Here is a 17047-nt window from a genome sequence, read left to right on the forward strand (position 1 = left end):
ATATACACACGTGTATATGTTTATATATATATATATATACACACATATATATACATATATACACATATATATACGTATATATACACGTATATATATATATATATATATACACATTAAAATGTTATCACCAATAAAGCTTTATTATGTTGGTGAATTACTCAAAAAGCTCATTAAAACCCTTCTAAAATTAATGATCAGACTACCTATGATTTGCTAAATGCTTTTTCTTTGGCTCTCAAAAATCAGAAAGAATACAAAAATCTTAGACAAGTCCTTTTTGTACTTTCATAAGCTCCTCTTGGCAGGACATATGTTTCCTGGCAACCAGTCGGTGAAGGTTTAAGGTCTGCAAAAGAATCGTGAATGTCTCAATTGAACAATTACTTCCAAGTTGATTTAGCCAATAAAAAGGGAAGCATACTCAGGCTCAAATGTAAATAGATAAATCTATCTATTGAGGATGATATGAAAGGCCCGGCGAGCGCTCCCTCTGCACACACACATGCGAAGCAAAGAGAGTGAAACAAAGAAAGGCTTTTGATCAGAAAAGAGCATTAAGTCAATTCATCTTCGCCTCATTTTTTGCTTCCCATACTTTCTAGGGAGTCATCCTCTCTTCAATTTCCTTTCATTTTAGACACGCTTGTCCTTCTTCCTCTACCTTCAGGCAGGATAACCCACCGCAGACGAACTGAACTGGGCTGTGACCTCGGTGCCATATCCTCTGTGACAATATTCAAATGGAGATTTACGATGCTCATCTCGTGAATCTCAGTAGGGACATACAACAGTATGGGCCCCCTCCTCCCTCTCCTCCACACCTCTCTCCTTTGTGTCTCCTGCTGCGTCTCCTCATGCCTGTTTTGAAGTTCACAGTAAATTGAAGCCTCGTTAATCCGCTGCCTGCAGCTTTAAAAGGTTGGGCGCCCTCTCCCCTTTTCTGTCTTTATGATCAGCATCTGGACGCCACATGTTTCCCCAGAGCTCACCTCCACGCCCCGCCACTCCCTCGCTCCCCATCGCTTCATCGACATCCATTTATTCTCCCCTCAGTGCACCCCCTCAGTGCACCCGAACATCTGTCCCATCCAAGCCTCCACGTGTGACACCTGTCCTCAAACCAAATTCAAAATGATCCCTTATTAGCCTGATTCTGATAGTAAAGCTGTTTGGTTGAACGTACCGATGCGTCTGTCACATCTGCAGCTCCATCACCGACGGTAACGTGACCGTCAACCCACTTCATCGCTCTCTCTTTCTCTTTCTCTCTCTGGCTCTCTCTCTCTCTCCCGCCCTTCTTTTAGGGTGATCCACTGCAGGAGTGTGTCAGATAACAGGGAGGGTGTCACGGAGGAGAGGGCCGACATCTGGCCTTAAACACAGAGGCTTGTCTCAGAAGACTGGCCCTTTCAGGTAAACACAGGTCTGAACTGATCCAGGAGGCCAGTATCGGCTCTGTTGATTAAATAAACAATCTAATATCGTTGCCAATAATAACTGGGTGCTGCGTGTAATTAAGAAGCAAGGAGGCCTCTTTTCAGTCCAGAGCGTAGATGCCTTTAAAACATAATGACTATGCCAGTGTGTGTGTGTGTGTGTGTGTGTGCTGACTTGGCAGTATAGTCTGAGGCTGACGTGGCAGCAGGCCTCTTGATGACCTAGCAGGGCATTGAAGAAAGAGGAGGGATAGAGAGATGGAGGTGAAAGGGAAATTCCTCATGACTCTCAGGGTCAACAAAAGTAGCCAGGACCGGTGGAGCTTGCACTGAAGTGTAATATTCAGTATTCATATTCAAGACTTGGAAAACATATTCATCACGGTTAGATATCAAGGGAAGCCAGTGTTCACTGTTAGGAGACAGGAGGAGAGGGAGCCGCATTGCGATTCACCACCCTGACCTCCGCATTATTTCTGCTGAACATTTGCATTGAAGCCTGGTTTGAAACAAGAGATTCTTTAATTGCACCGGCAAAGACCAGCGGCGCAGTCTCCCATAATGTGTCGTATGGAAAACAGATTCATTAAATTACAAAACAGAAAGCTTTTCAGTCGGCACGTCTTTCTGGTTTGCTTTTGCAAACCGTTCCTTCCCATAAACTTTACATTGCAATCACAACACTTACAAGTAGTTTTCTAAACTTTCAACCATTACATTATCGTTGCTTGAATTCATAGTTCCACCAATAAAATGGACCTTGTTTGCAGTCCCAAGTTAACAGTTTTCCAGAATTATCTTTTTCAATATTTCTAAAGTTATAATATTTCTACTGTTGGAGTTTTCCCCGGGGAACGAGAGGGTCGCCTCCCTGCGCCTACGGGTTGCGGGGAGTAAGGCTCTGACTGTTGTTTGTGCTTATGCACCGAACAGCATTTCGGAGTATCCGGCCTTCTTGGAGTCGGTGGGAGGGGTCCTGGAAAGGGCGCCGCCTGCCGACTCCATAGTTCTCCTGGGAGACTTCAACGCTCACATGGGCAATGACAGAGAAACCTGGCGGGGCGTGATTGGGAGGAACGGCTTGCCCGATCTGAACCCGAATGGTGTTTTGTTGTTGGACTTCTGTGCTAGCCACAGTTTGTCCATAACGAACACCATGTTCGAACATAAGGTGGCTCATAAGTGTACCTGGTACCAGAACACCTTAGGCCGGAGATCAATGATCGACTTTGTAATCGTATCATCTGATCTGCGGCCGTATGTCTTGGACACTCGGGTGAAGAGAGGAGCAGAGCTGTCAACTGATCACCACCTGGTGGTGAGTTGGATCAGATGGCGGGGGACTCGGCTAGAGAGACCTGGCAAGCCCAAACGTGTAGTGAGGGTGAACTGGGAACGTCTGGCAGAGGATCCTGTCCGGGAGGTCTTCAACTCCCACCTCCGGAAGAACTTCTCACAAATCCCGAGGGAGGCTGGGGACATGGAATCCGAGTGGACCTTGTTCAAAGCCTCTATTGTGGACGCGGCTGCTCGGAGCTGTGGCCGGAAGGTCATCGGTGCCTGTCGTGGCGGCAAACCCTAGAACCCGGTGGTGGACACCGGGGATGAGGGTAGCCGTCAAACTGAAGAAGGAGGCCTTTCGGGCCTGGCTGGCCCAGGGGTCTCCTGAAGCAGCTGACGGGTACCGGCGGGCCAAAAGGGCTGCAGCGACGATGGTCGCGGAGGCTAAAACTCGGGCATGGGAGGAGTTCGGGGAGGCCATGGAGAAGGACTTTCGGTTGGCCTCAAGGAAGTTCTGGCAAACCATCCGACGGCTCAGGAAGGGAAAGCAGGGTCTACCCCAGGCTGTTCTCAGCAGGGGGGGGAACTACTGACCCGGACTGGGGACATCGTCGGGCAGTGGAAAGAGCACTTTGAGGAACTCCTAAACCCGGCCAACATGTCCCCCGGAGAGGGGGCAGCGCCGGAAGACTTTGGGGTGGATTCACCCATATCCCTGGCAGAGGTCGCTAAGGTAGTCAAAAAGCTCCTTGGTGGCAAGGCGCCAGGGGTGGATGAGATCCGCCCTGAGATGCTGAAAGCGCTGGACATTGTTGGGCTGTCTTGGTTGACACGCCTTTTCAGTGTTGCATGGGGGTCAGGAACAGTGCCCATGGACTGGCAGACCGGGGTGGTGGTTCCCATCTTCAAGAAGGGGGACCGGAGAGTGTGCTCGAACTATCGTGGTATCACACTGCTCAGCCTCCCGTGAAAAGCTTATGCCAGGGTGCTGGAGAGGAGGCTCCGACCGCTTGTCGAACCTCAGATTCAGGACGAACAGTGCGGATTCCGTCCCGGTCGTGGAACAGTGGACCAGCTCTTTACCCTCGCAAGATTACTCGAGGGGTCCTGGGAGTTTGCCCAACCAGTTTACATGTGCTTTGTAGACCTGGAGAAGGCTTTCGACCGGGTCCCTCTGGGGTTTTTGTGGGGGGTGTTGCGGGAGTATGGGGTGCCGGACCCGTTGGCACGGGCCATCCGGTCTCTGTACGCCTGCAGTAGGAGCTGTGTTCGTCTCCTCGGTAGTAAGTCAGACACGTTCCCGGTGGGTGTTGGCCTCCGCCAGGGCTGCCCTTTATCACCGGTCCTGTTCGTGACCTTCATGGACAGGATATCTAGGCGCAGCCAGGGGGCGGAGAGGATCCGGTTCGGGAATCTCGGGATCGCCTCTCTGCTGTTTGCGGATGATGTGGTCCTGTTTGCCTCCTCGGACCGTGACCTCCAGCATTCACTGGGGCGTTTTGCAGCCGAGTGCGAAGCGGCAGGGATGAGAGTTAGCACCTCCAAATCTGAGGCCATGGTGCTCTGCCGGAAACCGGCGGATTGCTCCCTCCAGGTGGGGGCAAACTGCCTACCCCAAGCGAAGGAGTTCAAGTATCTCGGGGTCTTGTTCACGAGTGAGGGTAAGGTGGAGCGGGAGATCGATAGGCGGATCGGTGCGGCTGCAGCAGTAAAACAGGCGCTGTACCGGTCCGTCTTAGTGAAGAGGGAGCTGAGCCGGAAGGCAAAGCTCTCCATTTATTGGTCGGTCTACGTTCCAACCCTCACCTATGGTCACGAACTCTGGGTCGTGACCGAAAGAACGAGATCTCGGATACAAGCGGCCGAAATGAGCTTCCTCCGTAGGGTGGCCGGGCTCAGCCTTAGAGATAGGGTAAGGAGCTCGGAAATCAGGGGGGAGCTTGGAGTCGAGCTGGAAAGTGTTGCGGGTGAGAGGGAAGCTTGGGTCGGCCTGCTGAACCTGCTGCCACCGCGACCCGACCCCGGATAAGCGGGTGATAATGGATGGATGGATGGATGGATGGATATTTCTAAAGTGTTTTTTGGGGGGGGGGGCAGGAGAAAACGTGCAGTACTGCAGATGGCCACTTTGTCTAAAGCATAGGGCCCCAAAGGCTTCCCCGGCACGAAGCTATGTCGCCAATTGTTCTCATGTGGATGAAAGGTGTCTCAAGGTATGTTACTATACACTGATGCAATATGATCTCCTGGGATGGCATATTTTTTTATACATAAAAAAAAATATCTCCAATCTAATACCTTCTTTCCCCGCAGTTCTGGACCATTTCTGCACACTCTGGTTAGAAGTTCAGTCATAAGAGCAAAGCCTCTCCCAGTTAATGTCCATTCACTCGGTAATATTAGCTGGCTGCCATGTCATATTGTGAACCAAAACCCTAATTATTGGTTGTAAAACACGTTGAGCCCTCTGCTCTCTTCATGCCAATAATGGGCATTGAACCGTTTTGATAAAACAAATGGACTATTTTACACTCTCGACACACAAAACAAAACAAAATGCAGTCCTGAAGTTAAATGAACTCATTAATTTGAAACACACGAAAACTAAAAAAAAACAGATGGACGAAGTGATGGAGCAACAGAAAGTTGTTGGGAAGGAAATGGGGAGGTGGGGGGGGGGGGGGGGGGGGGGGGGGGGGAGCACAATGAAATTTACGACACACACACACACACACACACGCACACACACACGACAGACAGATGGATGGTGCTAAAATTATATTTCCTCTATGAAAACATGGGCACCAGTCTTTCACATTACTCTAAAACACTCTCCCTCACTGATGAAGAGCGAACAGTTTCCTCCTCTGACTCGTTCTCTTTACTCAAAATATCTTCTCCCTTCCCCCCTCCAGATGAGAGTGCTTGTACCAAGAAGCCATTGTGTTTCGGTGTTTGCCAATTCTATTATTGCTCTGACAATACTGCTAGAAGTGAGCTTGTGCACATGGGGCCATCTGAGCAAAAATTCACAGTCTCTCGCCAGGAACAGAAATTTTCACTCCAAGGGAGAGCAAGAGGAGAGGGAGCTAAATAAAAAAAAGGCTCAGGGATTAGAAAAGTCCTACTCCCTTTGTTTTCTCGAACCCGATTCAACAGATATGTCGGGGTCGACAGAGAAAACGTTCCCGTGAATACCTTCTTGCGACCGGGCCGAAAGGGGTTTGTGCTGGACGGGTCGGCAGGTACGACGGCGTCAGCTGCACCTCCTCAGCTCCACAGAGAGCGTGTTGATCGAGGCTTCAGCGAGAGGCTGGCAGAGATTAGGCTCTGAAGTCACTGTGTTTGGAAAATGGACATTGGGCCACTTAGTAATTACTACTGTTACCACCATCGTTATGTGTGAAATGTATACATTTCCACTGACACCCTGCAGCTTTAGTACTAAAAGGAAAACGACTCAACACATCTCGTCTCACCAACCGCAATGATGTGCTTTCGCTCCGTTTCACACCAGAACAGTTAAGAACACATCAATGAGCCACAGAGCCTTCTGAGTCACACATTCGCTGCCCGGCTGCTCTTCACACTCAACAGACCACCAAATAATTATTAACCCACTGCTGGAAATAGTCCCCATCAGATGCACCGTTTACCCCTGTTTGAAGTAACTTTTGCTAAAAGCTACAGTGCCCTGCTGTTTTAGAAAAGTTGAAAAAAAAAATGAAAAAAAAAGTTAAACTACATATTGTTGAGCGGTTTCTAAATATTTACTTTGTCAGTAGACTAATCTATTTGGTCATTTAATGGACAGATTTGTAAAACTGAGTTTCTCCACAAATAAATCACACGAAAGCACCGCTTTGAATATTTGGTTTACAGGAGGTGCGCTCATAATTTCCTTGGAAATCGAGCAATGAAAATGCATTAAAATAAAAAATAAAAAATGTGTAAATGATTAAATTAATCTCAGTCGACTAAAAGCAAATGACCAATTAGTTGACTAATCCACTACAAGGGAGCAGCTGTAAGTAGTATTTTCATTAACTTTGTTGACAATAATTGTAACTATTAGGTTCTTATTTCATTGCTGTTACTTCATTTAAAAACAAACATTGTTTCAGCGATGCGATTTCACTGTTTAAAGCAACATGTTTTAATGGATGAAACATACTCCATATGTAGTTGCATTACCTGAGAAAAGTGACGGATGACTTTCTGACTGCAGCCGCTGCCAGATGTTTTACACTCAAACTAGTCGTGTCTGTAAATGAGCGGTTGGCTTTGATGTCAAATATTGAGTAAAAACTTATGGGGGGGCTCCAGTCCAGAAGGAAGACACAAGCGTCTCCCTCTGCTCCGGTTTGTGTCTTCACCGGCTGCTTATCTGGGAAACATCACCCTGCCTTTCTGAATATTGCGTCAAATACCTGAGCAGATGTCAAATGACCTTTACTGTTTCCCACGAAAGTGGGAGTGGCTCCAGAGTACCACTCCTCCGGTGACACTGATTGGGAGGTCAGAGATGATTGTGGCCCGTTATTCCACATTTGGAGGTTCTGGCTCACTGGGGGCCGTGTGAGCCAACTGGGAAAGTGAATGGAAAACTGGGGCTGAGCCAGAGAAGCAGAGGAGGAGTACAAACTCATCATGTGTGTTATAGCATTCACACACACACACACACACACGATTAAACCCCCTCATTTTACCACAACGTGCCAGTATTGTGATCTAATCCATATTGACACACAGCAAAAGCATATGCCGCTAATCGTTTACAAATGCCCGTTTGAACACACGATAAACCGTCCCATTTCTCATTATTTATTCCATACACTTGGATAAACTGCGATCCTAAGATGGCCAAGTGCCTGCGTGACATAACCAGGCACATTCTGTACTTCACTGGTGCGTTCCCACAGAGGAATGGAGCCTGAGGTGGCGCACCTGGCGCCTGGAAACACCTCCGGCATTGATCCGACGCCACAAAACTGATACGTTTTTTGGCTCGTTCGAATCTTTCCATTTATTTATTTTTTCCAGTTGTAACATATGTTAGTCAGAGGGAGTGAAAATAAGCAGCGATGTATGTGCTCAGTAAATAACGGCTAAATAACACACTAAAATGCTCACGCTTGCCGTGCATCTTTATGTTTTTACAGACCGATGTATATTTTCTAGTTACATGTGTGTGGAAATAATAATACAGAGCACATGATCCGTAAGATTGCGAATATCTGATGTTATTGATTAATTACAATGCTAACATTAGAGATATTGATGACTTGTGAGCATTGATCTTATCATGTGCACAACCACCTTTCATAATGCACCTGTGTTAATTGTCCAGCGTCACCCTGATTGCAGCCGACTGGGAGTTGGAAGGCGTATTTGCTGAGCCCATCTATGAAAGGCCTTTTCATTTTTTTGTAAAGCAGTGTTCCTTTGTATTTAAGTACAAGTAAAACTTCTCTCTCTTTTGGTCTCGTGATCCATATGATTGATGACATTTAAACCTGCAGCGAGCAACGCTTCTGCTGACTGGCTCAAAACAGCGAAACTGAAAAGGAAAAATCTACAGAAGTCGCCACAAGGCAGTGTAAAAAAACTACATATATTCTGCATAATTGTAGGGATGTAAAGCTAACATGCAACCTCAACATACGCTGTGTCCTTTTTCTCCATAAAGTTACATTTTCAGACGTGCTACTTTATGCCATTTCTTGCATATTAAATTGGCTTTTTTCCAGTTATGTTTAGGATGTTTTTTTGTTTATTATGTCTTATTATGTCTGATGCTTGACCTACAACAAAATGATGCATCCTCAAATATTGAACAGAAATTGTTAAATTATGGAGGATTATTTACAGGTAAAAGATTTTAAAAAAGGGAAAAAAGATATTGTGAACATACATGTAAGTGTCCCATTAGGGTACCGACATGTCCTGGCTCTAAAGGGCTCTCAACAAGTCAAAAAGAGCTTCACTCAGCATTCAAATGGTCCATTTATTACTGTGAAACTCAGTGCACTTGTCAAGATAACTTAAATATTATTCATGCCATATCACATGGTGATCAAATCATGACATGAAAGAGTAGATACAGGTTACAATTATATAAAACGCCTCTCCGTGCAGGAGCTGCAGTATACACACACTATTCAGGCACATCTGTTCGTGAGGCTTTCAGCATGCATGCATTTGGGCAACTGTGGAAAAAATTCTTTACTTATGGAGTCACATCGTACCTTTGGGTGCATCAGGATTCATAGTGGTTGCAGCATGCGGTTGTATAATGATATATACAGTCGGTTGTTAAAAGGTTAACGAGAGGAAAGTTCATACCACAAATCCCCAACCCGGCATTGTCTATCATTATAAAGTACAATGATAGTCATAAATATGAAATAAGTGGCCGTATGATGAATGAGTAAATAAACAACAAGACATTGAGAAAGCCAGTTGTGCGGGGAAGCCGATGATGTCAGCGCTCCGACCTCCTCTTTATGGATCAGCCCACAAATCATCTTCTCGACACCCAGCGCGGCACCTGGGAAAGCACTTCCCCACAATGAGCACAGCCGGCGGGCGGCGGGCGGAGAACAATAACAGGCCGGCCCTGACTTGCAGAGAGAATCGTCTGCGTTGGGCCTGAAATCTGAAGACAAACACAAAGTTACCGGCTTATGAAATCCTCTATGATTTCCTTTTGAGGCTGCTTACTAAAAATAGTAGCTCAACGGTTAGCTGGCAAAAGATAAAAGCGGTTGAATTCTGAACTCGGCCTCTCGCTCATTGGGAAGTCCCGGTCGGCTGAGGGATGCGATGAGGATCCATGCGGCCTTGGTTGCACATCATCCATCCTTCTATCCCCTTCCCAATATGCTCATGTCACTCTGCCACTGTTATGCCTCTAAGGCGTTTGGTTAGCGTAGCGTAGCTTAGCACACAAACTGGAGTCTCCATTTGTTGTCTGGCCACCAGACTTTGTTTACACTTTGTTTCTTTGGACAAGACATAACAAACAAAGCTAATAATTAGTGAACTTTAGAGGTGCCAGTAGGTCGATTGCTAGCCAGGCCCGCAGACTGTTTCCAGTATTTATGCTAAGCTAAGCTAACGTAACTTTTTATTTTAATCGTCACTTACATTCAAGAGTTTAGGAGCAGTCGGCTGTTGTAAATGTCCCGAGGGATCCACTCGGGATGGGGTTCAGAGTCTCGCTCAAGGACACTCCCACATGCGGACGAGGACCCTTGAGGAGCCAAGGAAGGATCGAACCGCCAACCTTGTGATTAAAGCTCTAACCCCCTGATGCACAGTCAATAACATTGAAATGCCCCCGACTCAGTATCACTACTAGCTCATACCGAGTGAGAGTCTCTTCAGCTTCTCCGCCTCTCTTGGGAACAACATGAATATTCTTTTAGTGCCGTCCTGTTGGGACAGAAGAAGCAGCAGCACGAAGCGAGAGAGAAGAGTCCTCGTGCTCAAGCTACTGTGGGAATGTGGATTAACCAACCTGCTAAAATTCCCTCTGGGTAATTTCCCCAACATTGTTGACCACCTTCTCTCCGCCCGTCCCCCTCTTTCTCTAATGCCCTGCATTCTTTCATTCTTTAACAGCAGAGTGTGAGTCTTTCTCAGCGCTCTGCCACCTCTCTGGCAGACCTGCAACTACTTGCAGAGGGGAAAGACTTGTAAAGGCAAATCTTACTGACCAAACAACTGTCAGCACGAGTCAGGGGCTGAAGTAACCGGGCGGAGGGGCCCCCGACCCGGGTGAACGGTGCAGATTATCATGTGAACAGGCCCAAACTGGAAGCTTTGGTCCTCCAAGCAGCTAAAGCCTGTCTAGAAATTTGGGAACATGCACAAGTTTGTCATCTAACCACGTTGTTCAGCTGTTTAAGACTCTTTTACGCTGAAAATCATTGACTCAGCGACTCTGATTGGTTGTTTTTCTTCGGGCGCAGTGGAGTCTTGCAATTTTCTTATTGCAACGATTGTCTAAATAATTTCAGACGGCTGTGAAACTACAAATTATGTAAAATAAGTCTATAAAACGGTGTGTTATTATAGTAATACAATGTAAAAAAAACAAACAGCTTTTCTACCATGAAGCAATAAACAATAGAAGTGTAGAGTAAATTGTCTTGGATCAATGGGAAAAAATATGTTTCATCAGGTGTGTCCCGCCATATTGTAAACTGCATTTTCTCCAGACCAGAAATGGAGCTTCTAGTTAACTTTTCAAACTGCTGAACGCTCTGCAACTGTCCTTCCCCATAAACCTTCTTAAACTGTAATGCATGCACATAAACACAGACGCAGCACAACCAAAACACAGCATTTCCTCCCCATTGGAGCAACATTTCGAGGTTAAAAGAGGGAGCCGGGGGTCCTGCTGCTGCTACACTATTATATGTCTCTTCTCTTTTATCCCCATTCCGATTATTATGTTTAATCATCAACATCCTTCTTCTCTACTCCACCTTGTCTCCCTTGGATTGCATGTTTGAAATGAGTATGGAAGGAATAACAATCCTCTTTTCTGCTCAGGCCTGAAGCTCCAGAGAGGAACAAGAGGGAGGAACATTGTGTCCCCGTGCTAAAAAAACTGGGTCTTTACAGCCTCTCACTATAGTTTCCCATGAACTCTACGTCAATCTGTCCACCATCTATCTCAACAAGCTGCTGATCGTGGTGAAGGGACGATACCTGGCTGCTCTACGGGTAATGATGGTGTGTCGTGTACAAATAAAAAGCTCTTTGGCTCCAATCCAGCTGGAGACCCTCGTCTCACATCGTCCCCCTGGCTCCACTTTCCCAGAGTTACTGAAGCATCAAATGAAGACAACATAAATGTCATAAGATAGTAGGAGTGTTAAATCATCGTGGAGGTGAAATGTCCCTGGATTTGCTTCATTCCTTCACTACTTCTCTCCTCTTCTAAACGGTAGTTGTCCTGATGTCATGTTATTGCGCTCTAACACACTGTGAAAGGCTATCATGTGGATTTACGGTTTTAGTGAGAGTTGAATTACAATTTGGACGTTTATTGGGTGGTTTGGCTTACATGACGGGTAGCAATGATGACGACAAAGAGAAACAAAGAGGTGCAGAGCTGCGTGACCTATGTGGAGAACTTTTCTGAACCGTCTTAGCCACAAAAAAAGCCAATTAAGTTTTTCCTACTGAATCCTCACTCTAACATAACTAGAAATGTTTTAAGTATTCCAATTGGCACTCTTTTTCTTCAAATGTACCACTCCCACGGAAACAAATCATTACCACAGCGTACACTGTGGTTTTGATTTTTAATTTGATCATTAAATGTCTTCTTGGACGACCCTCGTGCTGCAAACACAGTTTTCTCCGTGTGCTAAAGAGGCTCATGTGTGTTCACTAATAATCGTGCATTATGAACATCATACACACATCAGGATGCTTTACGGGCAGTCGGGCCACAGTGGCGGAAAGATGAGGCTGTTGAATTTAAATGAAGTGCCTGAAATAAACGTTCCCGTGTCAGAGGCTGATGATGACGAGGAACTTATGCGTGTCCATATTCTCTCTTTGACACTTTGCTGTTACGATAAACATACTTTCAAATATACATATAATTTAACTGACTGTATGGTGGAGAGATGCCACTCATAACTGATGGGGGGGGGGGGGGCCTTCCTCTGTGAGTTAACCCACTCACAAAGCGATGTTAGCTCAATCACTGAGCTCCAGAGAGAAGGGCCCCTTCCTCTCTCACTGGATTGAGTTTCTCCAGCGCCCAATTATGTGTGTGGTTCGGTGAGGGTCTCTCTGAATTAGGAACAGACAGTCGCTCTGAAAACAAAAGCAAGGCATTCAGCAAAGGCAAGGGTGGAAAACGAAGCACAAGAATGCCAGCAGGAGTGCAACAGGGTCATTAAAGAAGGGGGGGGGGGGCATTGCACACATCCACCACCAGAGCTGACTGTTATGCAACTCAACTTCACATTCTTCATATCTGCACTCTGATGAGGAACCTGCCTCCATTCTAAATCTCTCAGATTATCAGGCCCGCCTGCATAACTCTCATCCAGACCATACAAAAAGGCACACGCACACATATTTTACGCATGACTTCCCAAAACACACACACACACAACACACACACACACACACACACACACACCCCAATCCTGCTGTCAGACCAACTCAATGTCTCCTTTCATCCCCTCACCTGCAGGGTCCCTCTGTATCTCAGTCTGCTCCTGTGGGACCAAACATGACCCTACCTGGAGAGAGAGACCCCCCGCCGATTCATACCTGGCAGCCCTGCTGTGTTAAAGCCCCGTATTCCGCAGGTTTGTGCTGACTCAGCCGGGGGTTTAAGGGTTAACCCAACACGCACATCAGCTCTTTCATCTTCTCCCACAGCGTGCAATTTTGAATGCTGGCAGACACGCGAGGTAATCGCGTCGTAAAACGCAGCAACAGGTCTGCGGACCGATACCGACGATGATTTGTTGTTATAATTAACTCGGGACACACGCGGCTTCCCCGTTAAGCGCGCGCCGCTGCACAACACACGCCCTCTGAAAAGCAGATGCATTTGAAACTATTGGGAAGGTGAGTGGGTATAACTTTTTTTTTTTTTTTTTTTTTTTTTAAAGTTGCAGAACATTTTGTGCACAACAACGAGTGAAATAAAAGACAGTGTATCTCCATCTCCCCACACACACACACACACACACACACACACACACACACACACACACACACACACACACACACACACACACACACACACACACACACACACACACACACACACACACACACACACACACACACACACACACACACACACACACACACACACACACACACACACACACACACACACACACACACACACACACACACACACACACACACACACACACACACACACACACACACACACACACACACACACACACACACACACACACACACACACACACACACACACACACACACACACACCATCCCGGGTTGAGCCGCTCACCAGATCGCGATGCGCTCCTTCGGGTACTCCAGCCTCTCGATGCAGCCCAGGTAGTGTGGCAGGCTGTGCGCTGCGTTGCGAGCCACAATGGCGATCATAACCTTTGGCTTCAGCAGGGAGGACTCGGGCTTGAACTGCTCCTGCACCAGCGTCGCCAGCTCCGACACGTCGTCGGGCACCGCAGCGGCCAGCAGCGCCCACAGCACACCGACTGTCACGGCCCCGAGCGCCCGCATCTTCGCTTCCACGATAGCCTCCGTGGACCCTGGACCCTGGACCTAGACCTGGACCTAGACCTGGACCTGGAGTCCTGAGGCTGAGCGAGAGAGTAGAGAGAGTGAGCGAGGCGGGGAGGGAGCGAGAGAGGTAAAAGAGAGGGGTGGGCTGGGTGGAGGGTGACCCCTCCTACACCCGTATGGCTGCTGCTGCGGCTCTGGAGACTCTTGCCCCCTTTTTAATGAAAAATAGTGCAAAGCTAATACAAACAAAATGCCTCATGAACACACAAACCACCAATTATTCAGTTTTCGCCACTGGAAGGTGAACGCAGCTTTCCGTCAGTGCTTTCATTCAATATTTGTCAACAACACGTGAAGGACACCGTGTTCTAAACACATCATTACCCATGATGCCTGCTGTTTGCAGCCGGTAAATGATGCGTCTCCTCCTTAATTCTCCTACTTCCGGCATGTGTCAGTTCTTTTCCATATGCAGTCGCCCCCTCGACAGCATATTGGATGCTGCAGAGCTGACATCAACTTTTTAATAGAAGTTTAAGTATTAGCAAAACTGTGCAAACTTTTGTTGTATTGCATTCAGGGGTTATATTTGACTTTCACCTCCCTATTTATTTATAAGCAGTACACATATAAAAACACATTGCAATATAGTAAGCAATATCAAGAATACATTTATTTTATTTGAAGTATAAAGTTTTGGAGATGCATGGTTTTCACAGGACATTAACAATATGTTATTCCTTAATTTGCGGGAATGCTTTCTTTTGTATTTTTGAGTCAACAAAAGACCATATGATCTAAAATATGGAGAAATGCTGTAAATGGCAACTAACCAAGATGGGTGAGACGATTAAAAAAATAAAGATATTAAAGAGCATAAGTAAAGCTAATTGCAGGACTAAAAGTGGCATGAATTTACTGAGAAGTATATGAAAAAAGTTTCTTGAGGGCAAAAACAAAAAACATAAAACCATCAAATAAACAATCATGGCACAAAAACCAAACATTCAGCATGAGCGAAGAAGCTGTGTACTAACCAATATGACACAAACATTTCACCAAAATAACCCCAAAATACTTTCCAACTTTCCGAACTTCTCACAGAAAATCAGAAGTTTTCTGTAAATATGTCGTGCGGCTATGTAACGCCTATAGAAAACTATCCACACACACATATACCTCCAGCTCCAACGGTTGGCATCCATGCTCCCATTGCTATCATAATATTATCCTGCGTGTTCTTATATGATTACAGTAATCCTCTAGCAACCTTTTTTAATTGCAGTGCAGCAGACAGACAGCTTACCTCTGTCCCTGTCTCGGCTCGGCTCGGTTTACTTAAGCGAGGACCTCTGCCACTTGGTAATGTTTTCTCTCCTCGTTGAGGTAATGAGAGCATGCCATGTTCTCTGTTGTTGGGTGCTCTTAGTCACTGTGGATGAGAGAGAGAGAGAGAGAGACTCATTTACTGTAGTTATTTACTCTGTTATACTATTGTTATTACCTATATTACCATAGGAATTGTATATTGTTATGTTGCTATCTTTTCATGCTTTGCCAATACTGTCTTTGCCAGATTAATGCAAATAAAGCATATTAAATTGAATTGAGAGAGAGCGAGAGAGAGAGAGAGAGAGAGAGAGTCGGGGTAATCCATTAGCTCCCTCTAGTGCTTTCCTAAAGACAGTTAAGAACTGCAACACAAAGGGGTCCACTACAAAGTCATAACGCACACGCGCACACGCGCACAAGCACACGCACACACACACACGCAAACTTGCTCAGACAACACTGAAAATGTACAAAACCTCTTTGCTCGGCGAAGGGTTGCTGACCTTTTAAGCCCACATTCTGGCTTTCATTCCTGCACAAAGCTGTTTAAAACAAAGTTCAGAGATCAGGATCATCAAACTTGACTGTGTGTGTGTGTGTTTGGCTTCCAAACTGAAATGAAGGCAAAATGCATATAACTAAATGACAAAAACAAAAACTTCACCTCATCTCTCTGCCCCTCTCTACTCGGTTTTGAAAAGACATCCTCCCCCACCCCCGTTGGCCCGGTGTCAGGCTTCAACGCCGTCCACGCTACGTTTCCATTATTCAAACGGCTCGTGCACTCCCTCTCTCACAGCAAAACATCTGCTTTGTAATTTCGGTTGCCTGCTTGTCACGCAGCCATGTGTCTCTCTGTAGCTGAACTACGGATGACATGACAGACAGAGCCGAACTCTATCATTTTTCTTTTATAGTTATGTTTGGGTTCAATAGTATGTTTTAAAGACGGACAAGCTTTTGGTTTGTTAAACTCTGGCTGCAGGGAAAGCTTCAAATAGCAGGGTAGGTTCAATAAATAGACGCTATATAGAAAACTGAAGGATAAATATGTACCACATGTTGTATATTCTTTTATTTATTGTAAAAGTAAAAAAAAAAATGTAGAAGGCTAAAGGATTGTGGCACCTCCTCACAAGGTTCATTTGAAAGAAACATACTGATTCAAACAGTTTTCTACTGAAAGGGCCTGAGGAGAAGCGTGACTATAGGCTCCACCCACTCCCATATGACAGCACTGGGAACCTGTGGGTAGCCTCACACCTGGGGCTGATGTCATCAGGTAAAAGTCAAAACCAATCAAAATCTAAATGTTTTGATTCTCTAGTTTTGCAGGTCTCCTGAAGCAGCTAGATTTCCTGTTTGACTTCAAGTTTGGATAAATAACCCGACTCTGTTTCGATTGCTGCGCTGCCACTATTTTCCTTGTCCTCCATACAATATTTATAATGGGGTCTTGAACAAAAACAAACTGCTTTGAGCCTCAAACACGAGATATTATCAGTGCAGCACATTAAATTGTAGTTTACGGGCAGTGGATACCAGTGATTTCAGGAGAGAAAAAGGCCCCCTCTCTCATTGAAAACTCATTGGGTTGATTTATGTGTGTGTGCGTGTGCATGTCTGAGTGGGTGGTGTAGGACTTTGTGCCTTCTTCGTGGCTGTCAGTGTGATGCACAGCTCTAATATAGTACTTGATCATGCAGAGCGCTCTCCAAGGGAGCCCC

The 17047-nt window shown here is 46.0% G+C and overlaps 1 protein-coding gene across 3 annotated transcripts in view; it reads right to left on the reverse strand.

The window, feature by feature from the left end:
- Positions 1-17047, reverse strand: part of colgalt2 (collagen beta(1-O)galactosyltransferase 2) — a 29347-nt gene that overhangs the window by 9965 nt on the left and 2335 nt on the right. For 2 of the 3 annotated variants that reach the window (XM_034530204.1, XM_034530203.1), the window contains 2 exons: positions 15295-15420; positions 13750-14065 (listed from right to left, as the gene is read on the reverse strand). In XM_034530204.1, the coding sequence (XP_034386095.1) occupies positions 13750-13985 (236 nt within the window). In that variant the 5' untranslated portion in view covers positions 13986-14065; positions 15295-15420. Of the gene's footprint in view, positions 1-5915; positions 6020-13749; positions 14066-15294; positions 15421-17047 lie in introns of those variants that run through there. The other variant, XM_034530206.1, reaches the window with a different exon arrangement.

This window comes from Cyclopterus lumpus, chromosome 4, assembly GCF_009769545.1.
Source record: "Cyclopterus lumpus isolate fCycLum1 chromosome 4, fCycLum1.pri, whole genome shotgun sequence".
NCBI classification, from domain to species: domain Eukaryota; kingdom Metazoa; phylum Chordata; class Actinopteri; order Perciformes; family Cyclopteridae; genus Cyclopterus; species Cyclopterus lumpus.